The sequence below is a fragment of the Cheilinus undulatus genome, linkage group 18 (genome assembly GCF_018320785.1).
Source record: "Cheilinus undulatus linkage group 18, ASM1832078v1, whole genome shotgun sequence".
Classification (NCBI taxonomy): domain Eukaryota; kingdom Metazoa; phylum Chordata; class Actinopteri; order Labriformes; family Labridae; genus Cheilinus; species Cheilinus undulatus.
In genome coordinates this window covers 31,600,892-31,619,352 of record NC_054882.1, presented here as the reverse complement: position 1 = coordinate 31,619,352, position 18,461 = coordinate 31,600,892, and the positions used below count along the sequence as shown (strand labels likewise).

Genomic DNA, 18,461 nt, shown 5'->3' with positions numbered 1-18,461 from the left:
CAAAAGTCAAAGCTTCGTGCCCATTCAAATAAATCTACCTTTTCGTACCTGCTTGTCCCTCTTTTATCCAGTAAAGTGGTTGACTAGAGAGCCTTAGTTTTTATTAGATGGAGTGATTCCTGAAAATAAGGGTACAAAACGGTAAAATACAATAAGAGAATGATCAGATTTATGTTGTTCCATCGAGCCATGCCCTGGTAAGATCCCAGATCTTTCTGTTTTTTCTCTTTCACTTTTGCCCATGCTGAGGCAATAAAAGAATCTTTATTTGACTTTAACATATTCTCATTTGTATAATTTACTGATTTGATAATAAGGTTGTTTTTTTGCAGCTTGAAGAGAGAGATTTTGAGTGAATTATTTAAAAGCGTTCATCAGCATCCTCACATTTGCCTGAAGAATGTGTGTTTTGTTACCTGATTGCTTTTGTGTCTCCTTCGACCATTTTGTAAGCAGTCTCATCACTCCTCTCATTTTCACTTTTACTTCTCGTTTACCTGATTGTGCTGTGCCCATGAGATGAGTTGGATACATCTCTCCTTCCCCCAGAAAACCTGCTGCATTGCATAAAAGAATCGAGTGGGCACCGTCTCTGCCCCCAAACCAGATTTAGGAGCCCAGAAAAATCAACACAGAGAGACAGTTTTAGGCTGCAGTGCACTTATGTTTGTGTATCTGCATTTGCCTTTAGGTGCCTATGTGTGTGTGTACGTGCCTGCCTGCCTGCCTGCCTGCCTGATGATGTGTGTGAGTATTTGTGCGTGCATGTGCCTGTGTGGGTGTACAGTTTGTGTGTCCCTTCTCCAGGGTCTGTAGAGGTGTTTTTTAGCCTTTGAAAATCTTTGCATTTCGATCAGATATTTTTCAAGGATTTGTGAGCGTCTTGTCACAGGAAGAAATTGCCAGTCTGATAAAATAAATTCACCGCTAACCCGGCAAACCCACTCGACAGTCTGAGATGTCAGTGCAGACACCTCTCTCACTCTCAGTCGCTCAAAGTACACTTTATCCTCCTCCTGGTCTCCTTGAACACTCCTGCATCCTATGTTTTCTATAAGAGTGTGTGTGCTCTGAGTTTTTTTGAGCTGAATGCTACTGAAATAAAACATTCTGCTCAATATGTTGGCCATTTTAAATCCCCATAGGCTGCTATGCATAGTGGACTTATGCTAATATCTTCACATAAGGGTAAAACATCACATCTAGCCTGATTTGTTCATTGAAACTTTTCCAGAGCAAATGTGACATTTGGGAGGTTCAAAATATAGATTGATTTCAGGTGTTTTAACTGAAACCTGCAATTTCAGTATATGATAATAAATGATATAAGAAGTCATACCAAACCAGGAGGTACTCTTGCAAATATTAAAGCCATTTTAAACCACATTCCACATTTGTTACTGTTCAGTTTAGCTTTTCAAATTTATTTTTCCATCCATAGCAAGTTCCTTTTTCCAATGGTACAAACTAAATTCTACTCAAATTGAATAAAATTTTACTCTAAAAAACATAACATTTGGTCCCTGTCAATTTGGAGTAAAATTTGCTCTGCTTGCAGAGTAAAGTTTTCAGAGTTGTTTTACTTTAAAAAGTGTTTATATTGAACTCTAAATGATGATTATGTGCTCCATAATTAACAAAATTAAAACAACTCTACAGCAACTGTGCTCTCAGCAACTTTTTTTCTCGATATAAAGTTATATTTAGTCCTCTCAGAGCTGTCTTTCATTCCGTTTAGAAATGTTCTCCACTCCTTACGGTACAATTTCTCCTCCATTTACAATTGGGTAACTCTTATGTAGAACTGTATCTTACTCTAAATAGATTGATCTTCCTCTTTCTAAAGAACAACATTTTCCTCTTAATAGATAATTCTTCCTTTCCAACTACAAATGGCATGACAACGAAAGAGGGTTTTTTTTGCTTATACATGTTAGACATAGTGTTCTTATATTACAGAAACAATTGTGATGAAGATATGACAAGGACCCAGGAGCAGAGCACAAGATGAGGCAGTAAGGTTAAAGAAGTTTATTTGACAGTACAAATGATAGTGAGCTGGCTGGTGACTGGCAGAATCACTGGCAGTGAGATGGAGACACTGCAAAAAAAAAAGAGGACAAAATGGAGTTAGACAACACAGAAACTCACCTAAAATGAAAGTTCATCACCAGGTGAGGAGGTCTTGATTGCAAAGGATTATCTGCAGCTGGGACACCTAACAAACTGCAGCCATGACCGTCCATGACTGATGCCAGCTGAGCTGGAACTTAAATGGGTGTGGTTAAATTTTTACTCCAGCAGAATTTACTCTGTGTTTTTACTCCAACTCTGGCAGTGGCTGGTAATAAATAGCCTCAAAAAAGAGTACATTTGACTGTTTTAGAGTAAAATATTTTTTTCTCTGGAAAAATTACTCCCCAGATTTTCCTGTGTAAAGCCTAAAAGTATTTCTCTTTTTGTGTTTCCTCTGCTTGCATCCTTCACTCACATGTGACTCCTCTCAGAAAGAAACTGAAAGATGGATGTGAGGAAGAGACACGAGGATAGCGGGTGATTTACCAAACATGAAATTTTTTTCTTCACAGCGTCAATATGAGCGATGCCATGTACTGATGACAAACTGCATACCAGATTTACCCAAACCTCACTTTACAAACATACAGGAAAACCCCTTGTTTAATATTTTTTTCAGCACATTTTGTATGACTTAACATGGATATGAAACTCATTAAGTATCTTCTAAAAAATATCTACATGGGTTGGCCTAGTGGTGTACGGTGCGCCCCATGTAAGCAGGCAGCCCGTGTTCAAATCCGGCCTGTGGCCCCCTCCTGCGTGTCCTTCCCCACTCCCTCATCCCTGTTTCTAACTCCATCCACTGTCCTCCTCTAATAAAAATTGAAAAGGTGCAAAAAGCCCAAAAATAGAATTTTGAAAAAAAAAAAGTACATGCAGTCAAATTATTTAACATTGCTTTATATCAGTGGTATAACTTTGGTTGATAAAATTTCTCAAGTACCATGCAGAGGTGCAGCTTTTTGGCAGATGCTGCACCTCCAAACCACTTACACTGCAAAGTATTTAAACGCTAAAGTAGGTGGCAATGATGCTCATGAATGCTGGCCAAACACTACAATGATGAAGAGGACAAAGCATAACACAAAGAAGAAGAAAAGCTGTCCTCAGAAGCAACAGCAGCAGAGCTATGAGCCCGCTGGCTTCTTTCCCCTCTCTTCTTCTTCTCTGCTCTGTTTTTAAAAAGCCTCTGGGTGTGAAAGCAGAGGGTCAAAGACATCACTGCTACCACGGTATTTTAAAGGCTATAAGCAGATACAAGGAAGTAAAGGACACTGGCTACAAGTTTGTTTTAAGTGCTCTGCTCAAGCTCCATTACAATGTCTCATCCTGTTCTTCACTGACACACAAGAGTTGTGATTTTTGTGCTGGAGCAGGTATTTAATATCAACTAAGTGATGGCATCATGACACACTTCATTATTCATGACTATATGTTGCACTAAAATGCATGTATTTATTTGATCATTTTAAAGTGTCATATACTTTTATGTTACATTTTCTTTTGCTTTTTTAATTTCCTCTTTTTTTGTTTCGTGTTTGAAACACTACAGGCTGTACCAGTTATCACAGGTGGTTCTAAATAACACTAGATGGAACCAGTTGGTAAGCTGCACTACTGAAAATGAAAAGTATTTTATGTGGAAAACTAGAATTATAAGTCATAATGCTGCTTCATTCACAATTAACCAAACCTATACCAAACCATGAGCCCAAAGCCAAAGTATGGACTGAACCATGACCTCCACTACACCCCCTATTGTAGGGATATACCATGTTGGATTGTCACTGATATCTGAAATATAGATATTTCCAATCTAATTTAAGCTGATATTGATATCAGTCTTGATATATACACCCTTTTTTATTGTAAAGAACACCAAGTGTCCCTGTGCAAAGAGAGGCTGAGGTGAGCAGAGCTGAGAGAGGAGTGGGAAAGTAGACAGTCTCATAGTTGTTTTACGTTCAGAGATTAATTCAAAATGTTCATGGCTAAGAATGGGACGTCTTGGGTGTATGTTATTCTAGGCCAGGGGTTCTCAAACTTTTCAACATGAGACACCCAAAATAAAGGTGACAGAGACCGGGGACCCCACTATACCTCCGCTGAAGGTCGTTGAAGCATAGTTGAACACAGCCATGATAACTAAAGAACAGTCATGTGCAGACTTTTATTTTAAGGATATTTTAGACATAACTTTGATTTCAGAATTAATTTTGCCATATGACTTTTTTTTAATTTTACATTTAAATATTTTATGCAGCTGTTTTCATGGGTAAAATATACAGTTTGAAATCATTTGAAAATATTCCTTGTTTTCTGGAAGGCATCTGGCGACCCCTCTCGGTGTCTCGCAGCCCTCTACATTGATTACCACTGTTCTAGCTGTGTATATCACAGATATTCATACTGCATATCTATAATGTATACAGCTGATTTGTACAGTTTGTCAAAATATTTGCGGTCATCATGCTAAGTCGATATCGTGCATCCCTATCGTATTGATTACTAATTTTGACTGCTAAAGGATCAGATGTTTGAACATTTACTCAGCTAATCATTCATATCCCCAGCAGCATTACTGATGTGTTTTCAGACGGTAAAAAGAATCAGACAAAGCATGTGTGACGTCAGCTATTTGATTACAATGGGCAGACTAACGGCTTTTGAAGCCAATCCGTGGGGGTCTCCATATTGAAATCTCTGTCTCAACCAAACTTAAGATTAACCCAACGGCAGACAAGAGCCCGCCCACTGAGTTCAAATTCCTGTCTGCTAAGCTATCACTAAAGCTAGCCTTCTGGTTGACAGATAGGTAGCATCTGCCTGTCAAGCTATCTGTCAGTCAAATGAGATGCGCCAATCAGTGCACAGTAAGGTTTTTCCTAAATGATTGTGGTACATAAAAATTCATTCCCCCATGAAGATATTAGCTAATGAGACACGTTTCATTTTTTCTAACCAGGCTGTAAACCAGTTTATTTGAGCCAGCCCCAAGTGGATACTTGCCATATTGCAGGTTTTTTCTTTTTTTTTCGCATCGTCTTCAATGTTCAGGGCCATAGATTGCCGCTTCGTTGAGAAGGGTCTAGCTGCAGCCGCAGCCTCTACAAACCACGCTCTGTACAAAACACGCCCTGTCGATCCATACAAGAAATTAATTCTAACCCTAACCAGTGGAATTTAGATGCTAAACCTAACCCCAGGAGGCTGATTAATTAAAATGTACACCTACCCCAATGAGCTACCCCTAAATCTAACCAGTGGAAATTAAAATGCTAAACCTAACCTAAAGCTAATTAAGGCCTATCTAAACTAATCTAAGTTAACCTTAATCTAAGCAAATAGCACAAGTAGGCGTGTTTTGTAGGGAGCGTGTTTTGTGCGGTACCCGCGGCTGCAGTTGGGTATTATTGGCTTGGTTTTCAGACATTACTGGTTTCTTCTTCTGTTGTTATTTAATGAAGGCTAGAAAACAGCTTTCAGATGCTCTACAGCCACCTCTGGCACGTCACAACCAGGCATCAGTTAAAAATAATGAAAAAAATTTACATTTTGAAAAGGGAAAAAATCACATTAAATCTCTGATTTTTTAAAATAAGTTAAGGAATGTTGAAATATTCTAAAAACCACTGTCCATCCATAATATTTGTATATATAAATTTCCTAAATGCTTAATTTTTGTTAGACAGTACTTACAGTTGCAAACTTTTTTGAGTTATAGCATTGGGTTTCTCTTTCTCCTCACACAAACGGATCTCCTCCACGTTACCAAACAGTTTTAACATTATTAGTCAATAGTAGTTGAAACAGAAACAGAAGCCAAATTTTTCTTCATTCATATGCAGATATCTTTTCATGCATATTAAACACAGACTGTTGAGGGGGTTAAAAAGGGCAGTAATAAAATTTTACCCTGTTGCCAAACCTCATCACAACTAGTGAGCGTGTGTATCGCTGCAGCCTGAGGCTCCTATTAATCTGGTTTTATCTGGACAGAGGACAAACACTAAATCTGGGTAAAATTCTGCACTGTTATGCCAGGATAGTCACCTCATAAGAGAAAGGTTACTGACTCCTACTGCCATAGGCCAAGTGTGCTTTGTCCAGTCACAGAGGGAGGGAAAGGATGTTATTTAGTCCAAACAGTCAACAAGCAGAGTCATATGTGGGCCTTTGAGGAGCCTGCAGGCTTTAGGAAATGAAGAAGGCAATCAAAATGGAAATGTTGCTGCTTTGAAACTACATTTGCATCTCCAAACAGTTCTTCTTGGCCTTATCTTTCACTTTGGTAATGAATCATGTCTGCCCTCTTTCCAATTGAGCCTTTATCTGCTCTCACGCTGTCACTGCACTGTCATACACACCCTCTCTCCTGACACACACGCACATAAAGCCACACACAAATAAACAAACGGAGCTTCGTCACCATCCACCTGAGTCACACGGGATAATCTCTCTGGTTGATGAAGTCACAGGCAGCCCTGTCACTGTACAGTATGAGTGTGTTTACATGTGTACCACTGTCTACTGTAAATATGTCATACAGTAGGTTGCATTGCTCAGAGGGGTTGTGTTAGGCAGCTTGTCTGCATGATGACTCCAGTGTGTGTGGGCAGTGTTGAGAGCGGTGTCACCAGTGGAGACAAAAGCGGGGACTCTTCAGGGCGCCAACACCATTATGTCTGGGTTCTGAGCCTGCCCACAGGAAGCTCCGTTTAAAGCCCATGCTGGACACCTGATAACACAGACATTATTATAATGATACCTGACCATTTCAGGAACCTTCTGCCTAGTGTTTCTGTATATTTTCAGACCATGGTATGTATATGTACTGTATAGCATTACCCCTGACTAAAATTTGCATACACATTCCCATTAGTCACCTACACAAATTCAATCAGGTCATCATGCTCTCTGCCCACTGTCTGATAAAACAGGAGCCACACTTATTGTCTTATTGTCTAAATCAGTAGTTCCCAAGCTTTCTTCCTGAAGGCCCTCCCTATTCATATCTAAGGAAAGCTAACAAGTGACATCAATTGGAATTGTTTTGACGAATCCCTACATAATAGTCCTGCATACACTTGTTGTTGGCAGAAGATCTACGTTTAAGCTATCAGTTGTTACAGTGCTGTATTCAGGCCACTCTAGAAAGAAAATAAGGAGAACCTGTACATTTTAAAGAAAATATTTAAATTCTCAAGTTTAAAAAGTTAATTTTTTTTCTAACTTTCTAAATTTCGTATGTATACAACAAAAAAAATTGAGAGTCCAAAAGTGGAACATCCAACCTCTCTTTTCTCAAAAATTTCTGACTTAGCATTGATCTAAGAGTTTCTAAACTCGGAAACTTCAAGATTTTTCTTGCAAGTTGCCAACTTTTTAAACTGTGAGATTCCTTTTCCTTTAATGTTTTCCTTTAATATAGCACGTATATTCTAAAAAAATATCCATGTATTTTAACCCCCAAATTTTGACTTTTTGCTTAAAACTGAACTGATTCTCTTAAGTTTTTCAGTCTTTTTGGTTGGCTTGAATGTTGTCGTTTATCATGTTTCTAATCATGACTTTAAAAAAATTCTGTTTTTAATTTTGACAATGTCAGAGCACACAGGGTCCTGGAGATGTCCCCCCACCCCCCCAAACTGGGACCACATGTCTAAACTATGGAGAAGAAACAAGTATGTCTTTGTTTCATCAGAATACAAATAAGTCAGTTCAACTACAACTTTATTGTTCCCTGAGGGAAATCTGCTCTGCAGCAAGGTAAAAAAAAAACATGAACCATGGGAAACAACTACACAAACTCAGACACAACACTGAATGCAAGACAAAAATACATTAAACATAACTTGGAAAGCAGATGGATTTGCCTGTTTCTGTGTTTTTCACTGGCAAAGCCATCTTGCAAAGCTCCCATCTGAACAGACTGGGCCCTGTAACAAGGTAACAGGACAAATCAGGAGTAAGGGGCACTACTTTCTAAATCGTTACGCAAGCAAGCAGCAACAAGATGCCAGTGCAATTATGGCGGAAGAGATTAGCGTGGATGTTGCTTTACTGTCAGTTTAATAGAACTTGACGACATTTCTTCGTTAAAAGAAGAACAAAGAACAGCACTGAGTTGTTTTCTATTCAAAAACGACAAAAGTCGTGTACTGACATGTCTATAGACGCCATGGTTCGCGTTATGCTGTTCTATATGGAGTTTTTTCCTCTGTAGTGGCGCAGGCGCACCTCGGTAGCGGCTACAACGTCACGTGTTTTGTTGCTCTGATTGGCCCGTAAAGATGTGACAGACAGAACGTTCATCCAACCACCCTCCGAGTTTTTTAGAAGGCTCTGCCCTTTCCCAGACACTGTCTATCAGTGGTTTACCAGATGGATGTGTGAAAAAAATCCATCTGGCATATCAGGTTACGACTTCCCCACATTCAAATATGTTCTTATTCATCTCAAATGCAGCCTTTCCTTATTGCAGCATAATACATGTTGTTTCTGATGGCAGCATCATCTCATGTATGAGTTTTTCTTGTATATTAAAAATCCTCTAATCTTTCTTTTCTTTTGTAGCAGCACTACATCCAGTTTAGAACTATCAAAGTACTTCTTATATTTGGAGTCCAGTTTGCAATTGTTTTTACAATTATATTAATGTGAACATTACCAGTGTGTCACTTCTAATTGCTGTGAGCCTTCTGTGTTTTCACACAGCCCTGCAGTCTCATGCCCTTTCATGGGCATTAAATGGGTGTTTTTTTATGCTAATCAGGAGAAATATTCTTAAGCTGCAAGCTTACAAGGAAGTGGCATTTATCAATTTAAGAACACAGGAGAGATCAACAAATCAGCAGTTCATCAACAAGTCATAAATCCAACATAACTCTCTTTGATAAATTATTTTGAGAATAAATTCAAGAAAAATCCAAAGATACTGATGAAATAAGCCCAATTTGACTCAACTTTTCTAAGGGACTGATCCGTCAAAATATGTGGTCTACCCAGTACATCAAGCTAAATAGATTGTTTCTTAAGTTTAAATAACTACAGCATAATCTTAAATGTTTACCTGTTAATGGCAGTATCTGTTATGAAAGAATCAAGATAACAAACTGGGATTCACATCGAGGTCCATCTGCGAGAAATTTTAATCTTCCTTGAATAACTTCCTCTGACTTTTCAGAGTGATTTCTCTGACATCTCTGCTGCAACTACAATAATCACATTTCTTTTTGTCCATTCCTGCAGCCTTAATATCACAAAGTGTATTATTTTGTGTTGAATAAAAGCTTTGGTATGTGTAAGGAAAACATTAGATCTTCAAACTGGAACAATATGGAATCACAGCTTCTGTTATCAGGTTTTGGAGGTTTAAAGACATTTTTATCTGATCTTAACACAAGAAACTGGTGTCTAATCAGCCTCCATTCAAATGAATCTTCCAGAGGCAAAAGCATTGAAACTCCAAAATGCATCACATTTGTTCACATGCCTGCCATTGACACAAGAGTGACGAACACACCAGCATCTATTTTGTGTCTCTGTCTGCATTTCCATCTGAATGTTATGGAGCTATTCTTAGATCTGTGGGAGGATAGATGGGCATCATTTAGACTTTCATTTTCAAAGGCTTCTCTCCTCGTTGCTGCGAGCCATTCTCAATCGACCATTTGTTGGTGCACGGCGAAATGCACAAGCTAATGCTAATTATGTGCACAAAGCCTACTGTAAATGGTGGCTTAGGAGTCGTGAAGAAAAGGATTTGACAATGAAAATGGCCTTATGACAGTTTGCATGGATTCTCTGAGAAGAAGAGCAGATAAATATTCAGTCGAGCATCAGATGGTGAAAAGGACTAAGACCAGTGGTCTTAAGTAAAGCTGTTAATGTGATCTGATCTTTGTGGATGGGGGTATCTCATTTTTCAGCTCCTTTTTGTAAATTTAGATTATTACTCAGTCACTCCTATATGTGATGGATGTGCAGCTGACAAGAAAGCAGCTGTTTTTAATGCAGATCCATCAGTTATTCACCTCTGTGGCCAAGTATCTATCTGCAGTGTTTAGTCATTGCTGACCTCTTCCTCACCACTGTTAAAACATAATTTTCCCATAAATATGTGTGGTTTTGGTTATGATAACAAGGTGGAGTGCATGGTGCTAGGCTCCACCTCACTACTCCCTAAAACCTTTTATTACACAATTCTCCGGACTTTTGTATTAATCATCGGCTTTCAGCTAGAAAAATTAGATCATGTGGAAAATATTTTCATACATCATGGGATAATGTTTTAAGATGTGCGTGGTTTTGTTTGAGCTACAGGTATTACAGTGCATTCAGGAAGTATTCAGATCCCCCTTAATTTTTGTCAATATTCTTATGTTGCAGCCTGTTGCTACGGTTGTTTAAGTTAGTAAGTTATGAAGGCAACATGTAAACAGACCTTTAGAATTTTTGTACATTTCTTTTAAAGGGAAAACTGAAATATCACTTTAACGTAAGTATTCAGACCCTTTGCAACAATACTTGGACATGATTTGGAAAGTCACACACTTCTCATAGAGACACGATTGTTGCAAGGCACAGATCTGGGGAAGGTTACAAAAAAAGACACACAAAATCCCACTTGGAGTTTCATGAAAACACCCAAAGGACTCTTAGACCGTGAGACACAAGACTCTATTGTCTGATGAAACCAAGACTGAGCTGTTTGGCCTCACTTCTAAATCTTATGTCTGGAGGAAATCAAGCATGACTCAACACCTGCCCAATACCATCCCAACAGTGAAGCATGGTGGTGGTGACTGGGCCTAAGGTTCACTTGACAGTGACCCTAAGCACACAACAAGACAATGCATGAGTGGCTTAGAGACAACTCTGTGAATGTCCTGGAGTGGCTCAGCCAGAGCCCTGACTTGAACCCTATAAACAACTCTGGGGAGACTTGAAAATGGTCCCCATCCAGCCTGACTGAGCTTGAGAGACTTTACAAAGAATGGCAGAAAATCCCACAATCCAGGTGTGCAAAGCTTGTTGCGCTCTATTTAAAAAGACTCAGGACTGTAATTGCTGCCAAAGGTGCTTCAACAAAGTAAATGGTATAAATACTAATGTCAGTGTGATATTTCAGTTTTTCTAGATAAAGGGATGAAGGTAGAGCCAATCACATGAGCCAAGATAAGAGCCCAAACAAAGGGCAGTCCGGGGGTCCTCCTTTTTGCTCATTGGACAGTTTTATGCACTATTTCTATGCACTTTTAAACAAAAAATTACATTTAAATGCCAACAAATCTATGCATTAGCCTAAAATAATACTTCACTGCTTGCATCTTTTTTTTTCTTAATGTAACTGTACTTAAAGGTTGTTATCATTCCACAAACATGATACACCCTGTAGAAGTTCGATAATTTTCACTTCTGCCTGCTAAACATGTCTGAAGTGTATTTTCTAAGTTACATCACAGAGGTAGGGTAGAAAAAGTTTACATTTGAAACTATGCATTTCCAGACAAAGAACATTAAAGGCAGAAATTGGAGTTATAAATATTAATTTTTTTCACCAAAATGTTGTCAATTGTATTTTTAGAATGATGTTAAAAGGACTTTTTCTACTGCAGTGAGTGCAGAAGTTCTTAAAGGTAAAAAAATAGTATTTTAATTAAGTTTGACTTTAGAAATAAATTCCCATGTTGTGAACAGGTAGATCCAGTTGTTTATGGCTTATTTCTTTTTTTGCATTTATCTATTAGAACACTCAAAAGCAACATACTTACAACCAAGCTGAAAGATTTGGGGCTTTAGAGAAAACACTGGGGGCTTAAGCCCCATAAACCAACCCCTTGTCCGCCTATGCCTTCCAAACTATCCGTGTGGGCTGTTGTCAGATTTCCTCTATTAGCAAATTTGATAACCAAAATCAAAAGGACCATACTGTTCTGAACAATACAAAATTAGGATTTAGGTTATTATCAAGTCTGTCTGTCTCAATTCTCGCCCATGTTTTGCAGTATTCTGGGAGAATTCCTGTGACACTCAGTTTGGAGTGTGCCTCCAGAAAGTTTCCATTTGAAAAGCCATGTACCCCTGCCCTACCCACCTCACTCTATTCTTCCATTCCAACAAAAACTGAGACACCCTGTCATAGACATTAACAAACAAAAGGTAGGGCTAGGGGCAAAAAAAAGCAGTAGAAGTTATTATTTTTTAAAAAGTTGCTATGTGTTGAGTTGTATTTTATTCTTTGAAGAATTTTTTTTTAATATTTGACTTTGTTTCACAGCTTTTTGAAAGTCTTTCAGTGTCAGAAAGAGTTGTATACATCCTTACATTTTCACCCAATGCCTGTCAGTGATGTGAAGTATGAGCCCTGCAGCTGCATCTCAACACACATGATCCTTGACATCTGACATTATGTGACATGATGTTGGCTATTTACATGCATCGTGTATGCTTAACCTGGTAAACGGAAGTCATCCACTTTGCTTCTAAATGACATAATGGCCTTCCTGAATGCCCTCTGACTGTTCTGCTTTAATGAAGAAAGAGATAAAAATAGAAGCAGAGAAGAAGACCTCCCTTATGTGTCCTTAAATGAGCATTAAAAGCCAGTAAGCGGCTCCCTCAGACCTTTAACCTGTCCTCGGGGCATTCCCTCTTTTTTCTCCCCAGATAAGAAAAAAAATGAGGGAGTGACTGCTGTGGCTGGTTAGTCATTGGGGAGCTGCAGCAGCAGATTTCCTGATTAAACAAGCGTGCTCTAATCACTAATGGAACTGTGGTGCTGGGAAGAAGGAGGAAGATGTCAACTAAATAAATGAGCAAGAGAAGAATTAAAATGGAGCCACAGGCATGACATTTATTCTTTTTATGTAGTCTGGGCTTAAGAGGTTCTCTTAGGTTTCAGATATTTGAATGAAGGCAGGTAAAACAACAGTGTCATCAAGTGCCATAAAGATGGTAATGGTGGCAGATAAGGCACTGAAGTGAAAGTTTATTTACAAGCTCACTGTTGTCTTTCTTTATTCACTCAGTGCTCTGGGAGGCTCCTCTGCACTTCATATCCCAGCATTCCCCAGTGGAGGATGTCTCATTGACTATGTCCCTCAAGTGTGCCAGTTACTCACAAACAAGGTAAAGTGTTTGGTTCCATTTGTACTTTAAAGCAGTCATTCTCAACCTTAGGGTCTCAAGATCATTTCTGGGGGTTTGTCAGATGGTTGTGGGGAAAAAAATAATGATGTGTCATTGACTAGGGGTTTGTTCTGACATTATAGTGCCTGAACTAGTGATATGAGCCTGAGCAGTTCACATATATTCTGTCTGATACAGTAAGTGTGCAGCGTTTATAAAAGAGACCTTATTTATAAAAGCTGTGAACGCCATTTTCCACACAAAGGGTGTGATCTATAAAAAAACACCTGACGGTAAAATGTGCACTCCTGTCAAGATAATCGAGTTAATCACGATTAATCAAGGTCCACCATAAGTGCACTAATTTGTTTTTAATTGTGATTAATCACATGCTCTATTGTCCCTTTCAACACTCTATAGTTAAGGTGTGTCAACGTCTCCCTGCAGACGCAGTGATCACAGCTCAGTGGAAGTCAAAGTCAGCTGTACCTTTTTAATGCTCCCTTATTTCATTTTCAATCCATGACAAGTTCCTTTTTCCACAATCAAGTTCATGTTAAAATCTGTAATCTACCTGTAAAAGAAGGTCTGTATCTCAACAGTATGTCAAGAACTCTTCATTTAAAACAGTAGAAAATTTTAAAAATGACACAAAAAACTGTTTAAATACAAAACAGTGGAATTTTAAAATGTGATAAAAAGGGTACGATGAATCGTGATTAACTATAGAAATCCTGCGATTATTTATGATTAAAATTTTTAACCTTTGACAGCCCAAATATTAATGCATCCAAAACAGTAAATTTCACTAAATACAAAACTAAATACTACCCACTAGAGGTGGGGAAAATTTGATTCGATTATGATTCATAGGGCTACAATTCGATTCTTAATCAATTTTATATGCTTTTTTTACATTGCTGTTGTTCTCATTATGTCCAACATAATAAGAATATTGCATTTGTGTTTAGAAAAGGAGATCAATTAAAACTCCCCAATCCTCTAATAGGATATGTGTGTAATCTGGAAAGTTACAACTGCACTGAACAGAAGTAGCAGCATTATTTCCTTGTAACATATCTGAAATTACAGACATAAAAATGTCCTTTTTTACTGATGAACAACTGGTAATCTAAACTGCCCTGTTATGGGCTGCGTGCCTTTTTGATCTGGTTATCACATAGTATTAAACATTTAAATAGTCGATTATAGGACATTTATGAATCTATTCAGAATTCCACCTCCAAATCGCGATGCATCTAAGAATTAATTTTTTCTCCCACCTCTAACATCGATGTCATTATAGACAGACATTTTCTTTTTTGTGCAATCCCTAGGGAGCCATATTTTACTTTTTCATATGAAAATGTGTTAATAATTGTATTTTAAAACCCCTCTGTATGCACATTATCAAAGTCTCACCTTCATTCACCTTGATCGTCATCACTAAGGGTAAAACTCCACACACAAAGAAGCAAGAAAATACAGCAGACCATAGCACCAGCACTTATATTTATATGGTATATTTTCCTTGTAATCACTGTGTAATATTTAGTTCGAATGAACTACTTTGCTGCAAGACACACAGACGAAACGGACACACAATGTCTGCGTCATACGGAACAGGAGGCGTATCTGCGGGCACACATTTCCAGGTGGTTTTCCAGTATTCATAGAGAGAGAACTGTATGAAGTTGGGCAAAGTTTTATAGATCAGAATTATTTTCGGAACTATTGAAGTGTGGGCGCACGTACACTTTAAGTCTGGATTCAACGACTGTTTTAGAAATGAGACCTCTGGACATGCTGCATATGCCTACCAGTTTTCATGCATGTAGGTCAAACCCATTGGAGAGGCTGCTTTTTTGACAGCGCTGTAGACATTTTTGTGATGCACAAGTACTTAAACATGTAAATTTGTACCATCTTTTTCTGAAAATACATGCCTTAAAATCATTGATTTTACCACGTTATCACCTTTTAAACCAGTAATTGCAAACAGCCCTTCTGCTTAGGCTGAAGTCTTTTCTCCTGATGTCTCTTTCTAGCACATCAAAGACTAGAAACACTTTTTTATATTTGGCCTTTAATGCTTTCGCTTGTTTCTGAACAACAAGATACTTTACTTGCTCTTTGTGTGTCCACCATTTATGTAAATCTGTTTTTGCAGAGTTGTAAGCTTTGGTGCTTTTTGTGCAAAACATGCATGCTTTTTTGGGCTGTCTTGTCTAGCTGTGTATCTGTGTGTGTGTGTGTGTGTGTGTTAATGTTGGAGCAGGCTAATGTGTGTATGTGCAGTCATGCACGTGTGTCTGGCATCTGACGACGTGGGCGTACTGGCCAATCTCCATAGTCTGTCTGAGCGCTCCCTGGCCTCTGCAGGTTGACAGGTAGAGATGCAGTGTAGACACCATGTAATGCCTTGTCCCTTAGGGGAAAAGTGCTCATCCCCCGCACCATCCCTCCGCACATACGAGTACACATAGTGCACACATCTCTTTGTGTTCACCTGGACTCTGACCAGCGTGTTCAGGATGTCTGGAACACTTGTGTCCCTGACTGACCTGGGTGTCTCAGCAGCAAAGGAACGGCTCCCTCCGCCTTCCTGAAAGAGCCGAGGAGGCTGCAGTCGTGTTTGGACAGGCATGTTAAAACGCAGAGTCAATAGCAGATAAAGGAAGAAGTCATGCTCATGTCAGCTCTGCAATTTTAAAGTTCGAGTACTGAATCTAAGGTGTGCAGTTCAAACCACATACAGGCTTGGACAGACATTATCCCCATTGATTCCACTTTTGGTTTCTGCTCCATGTTACCATCGCCAAGCACTGTTTTAAATCATAAGTAGTATTCCAAATTTCAAATCTATGTACAAAAATGTAGCTCAAGGGGTTTGTTCTTTTTGGTGTCAGAGATGTCTTGTGACTGAATACCTAACATCCTGCTCCCCTGACAGCAGTGTAAAGAGCACTGCAGCCAACACAAAGCATGTAAAAGCATTGGTTTATAAGCCTATATATCATGGTATGTTCTACAGCTTCATTTGAAATTCAAAGCATCCTTTAAACCTGGGGAAAAAAATGACATACTCTGTTGTGATCAGTCCAGAAATTCAATTTCTCTTTAGAGAAGCGCAACAGGTCTTGTATCCCAGGAGGAGAAATTTGTAAAAAAAAAAAAAATGCTGTCCCTCAGATCTTTTTCATGCCCATTCACATGCAGACTGTGAATGAATTGTCATGACACAAAAACCATCTGAACACTACAATCTTTCTGTGTTCAACTACATAGAATGAGAAACGTGAGTTTGAATTTGACTGCACACAGAGGTTGGAGCCATGCTAAGTTGTTAGCTTTTATCACATCTAAAGCTCTGCAGATAAGCAAACACCAAAATTTAGCAACAGTTTCTGATAAGGCTATGTGGGCTACAGTATGTTTTACTTCCCTTCCTTGGAAACTGGGTTTATTGAGATTTTTGGATTTGAGCTCTGCAAGCAACTTCTTTATGCTTTAAGAGTATACTCGCTAATGCCTGCCTGATCACAAGCTACCAAATCTGAAAATATGTTTGCATGCACAGTTAAGTTGAGCCACAGTTGTAGCATGGTAAAGCTATTTAGTTTATCATCCTTGTCCCAGCGTGCAAGCAACAGAAGAGAACTGATTAAATGATGGAAGCAGGCCACTCTCGGCTGTGCCCCTATTCAGCTAGTTGCTATCAGGCCTTCTTCTGATTGTCACATACCAAACAATTATACACATCAATACTTTTGGATGACAAAAGTCTCCAGGTCCAAAAATGTGTAGTTCAAGCTTGTGCTGTACGATTTGATAATAATGTGTGACTATACTGCAGTCGGCTCTACTGGCTGCAATTTTAATAAAATCTATTTTCTTAATTTCAATACTCTGAAACCATTCTTTTGCTGTTTCTGTTAAGTTGCATAGCCAAGCATTTCATTACTACTGCTATTAGATTTTAATAAGACATTACCTATCTATTGTTTGAGAGTGCAGCAGTCTTTGGTGCATACAAATTAGGCTGCTTATCAGTGTAATTTTTGTCACTATAAAAGAGCTGTTTTTCACATTTTTCTTGGACATTTTAAAGCCATCATTTTGCAGCCAGAGATTAAAAGGAGAGCCGACATTTAGACAGCACAAAGTAGCAATTAGCAATGCGCCTTTTTCAGAAGGAGACTTTCTGTGACAAAACTAGTTCTTAGCCTTTTTTAGAGACTCTTCCAACCAAAAAAAAAGTAACCTGCCAGAATATGCAAAAGAAACAGAAAGGATGTATCAAAAGAGGAAGAGTGAAGCAGAACCTGAGGAGTGAGACTCAAAGTAACATCAGTGGGATTTATCAGCTCAAGCCAAAAAAAAATGGTAAAGAAATAAAAAAAACATCTAACATCACAGATGAATATTGTCATAATCTTTGCGAGGACAGGCTGTGCAGTCGTTTTGTTCTTTTAACACCATCAATTATTTCCTCCCACTTATTCCAGATGCTAGGATTGTATTGACACAACTATACCGCCGCATACCTCAGCTGTGACTGTGACTGTGATTGTTCTGGGTGATGGCGGCAACCTGGCATCTGCATCAATACAAAAAATCACTTGTGAAAATCAGACTGGGAAGCTAATGAAATGGCCCTGACATGTTTTCAGGACAAAAGTTATATAATGAATTTACAACACAGCAGGAAGTCGTCCTCAGCTTGTAGTGTTTGTTGACAGAAAAGTTTCCTATGATAGAGAAGGGGGGAGTTAATCAAAAATCAAAACTTTGTAATTAAATGTGTCAAGTATCCTCTTTAGCTTTTTTCTTTATTTCGGTCTGTTTTGTGCTAAAGGTTATCGCTGTTCTTCAAAGATAGCAGTGGTGCAGTTTAGCTGCCATCTGACATTAAAAGGGAATTCATTTGGGTTCACAACCCCACTGTGCACCGCTCTTGTGCATGCGTGGGTGTACGGCCCACAGTGCTAAAGTGGGCATAGAATGATCCCTAAGGCTGGATTCACTTTAGCCAAAGTGAGCAGTGTTTCATGACAGCTTGAACAGCACAAGTCTTGATAAAATCTGATTATTTCAGATCAGATTTGGCCACTTTCACATGTGAATCCATTGAAGTGAGTAGAGTCTGATACAGGCCACATTTTTAAAGGTGATGTGAGTAGATGAACAAAATATCAGATCTGAGCAAAAACTCAGTGTTGAGCAATAAGGCTTGAAGTGTGAATGCA

The 18,461-nt window shown here is 38.7% G+C and overlaps 1 protein-coding gene across 1 annotated transcript in view; it reads left to right on the top strand.

Annotated features, from left to right (window-relative positions):
- Positions 1-18,461, top strand: part of babam2 (BRISC and BRCA1 A complex member 2) — a 143,513-nt gene that overhangs the window by 109,681 nt on the left and 15,371 nt on the right. Inside the window, exon 8 of the mRNA XM_041813525.1 lies at positions 13,113-13,212. Within this exon, the coding sequence (XP_041669459.1) occupies positions 13,113-13,212 (100 nt within the window). The remainder of the gene's footprint in view (positions 1-13,112; positions 13,213-18,461) is intronic.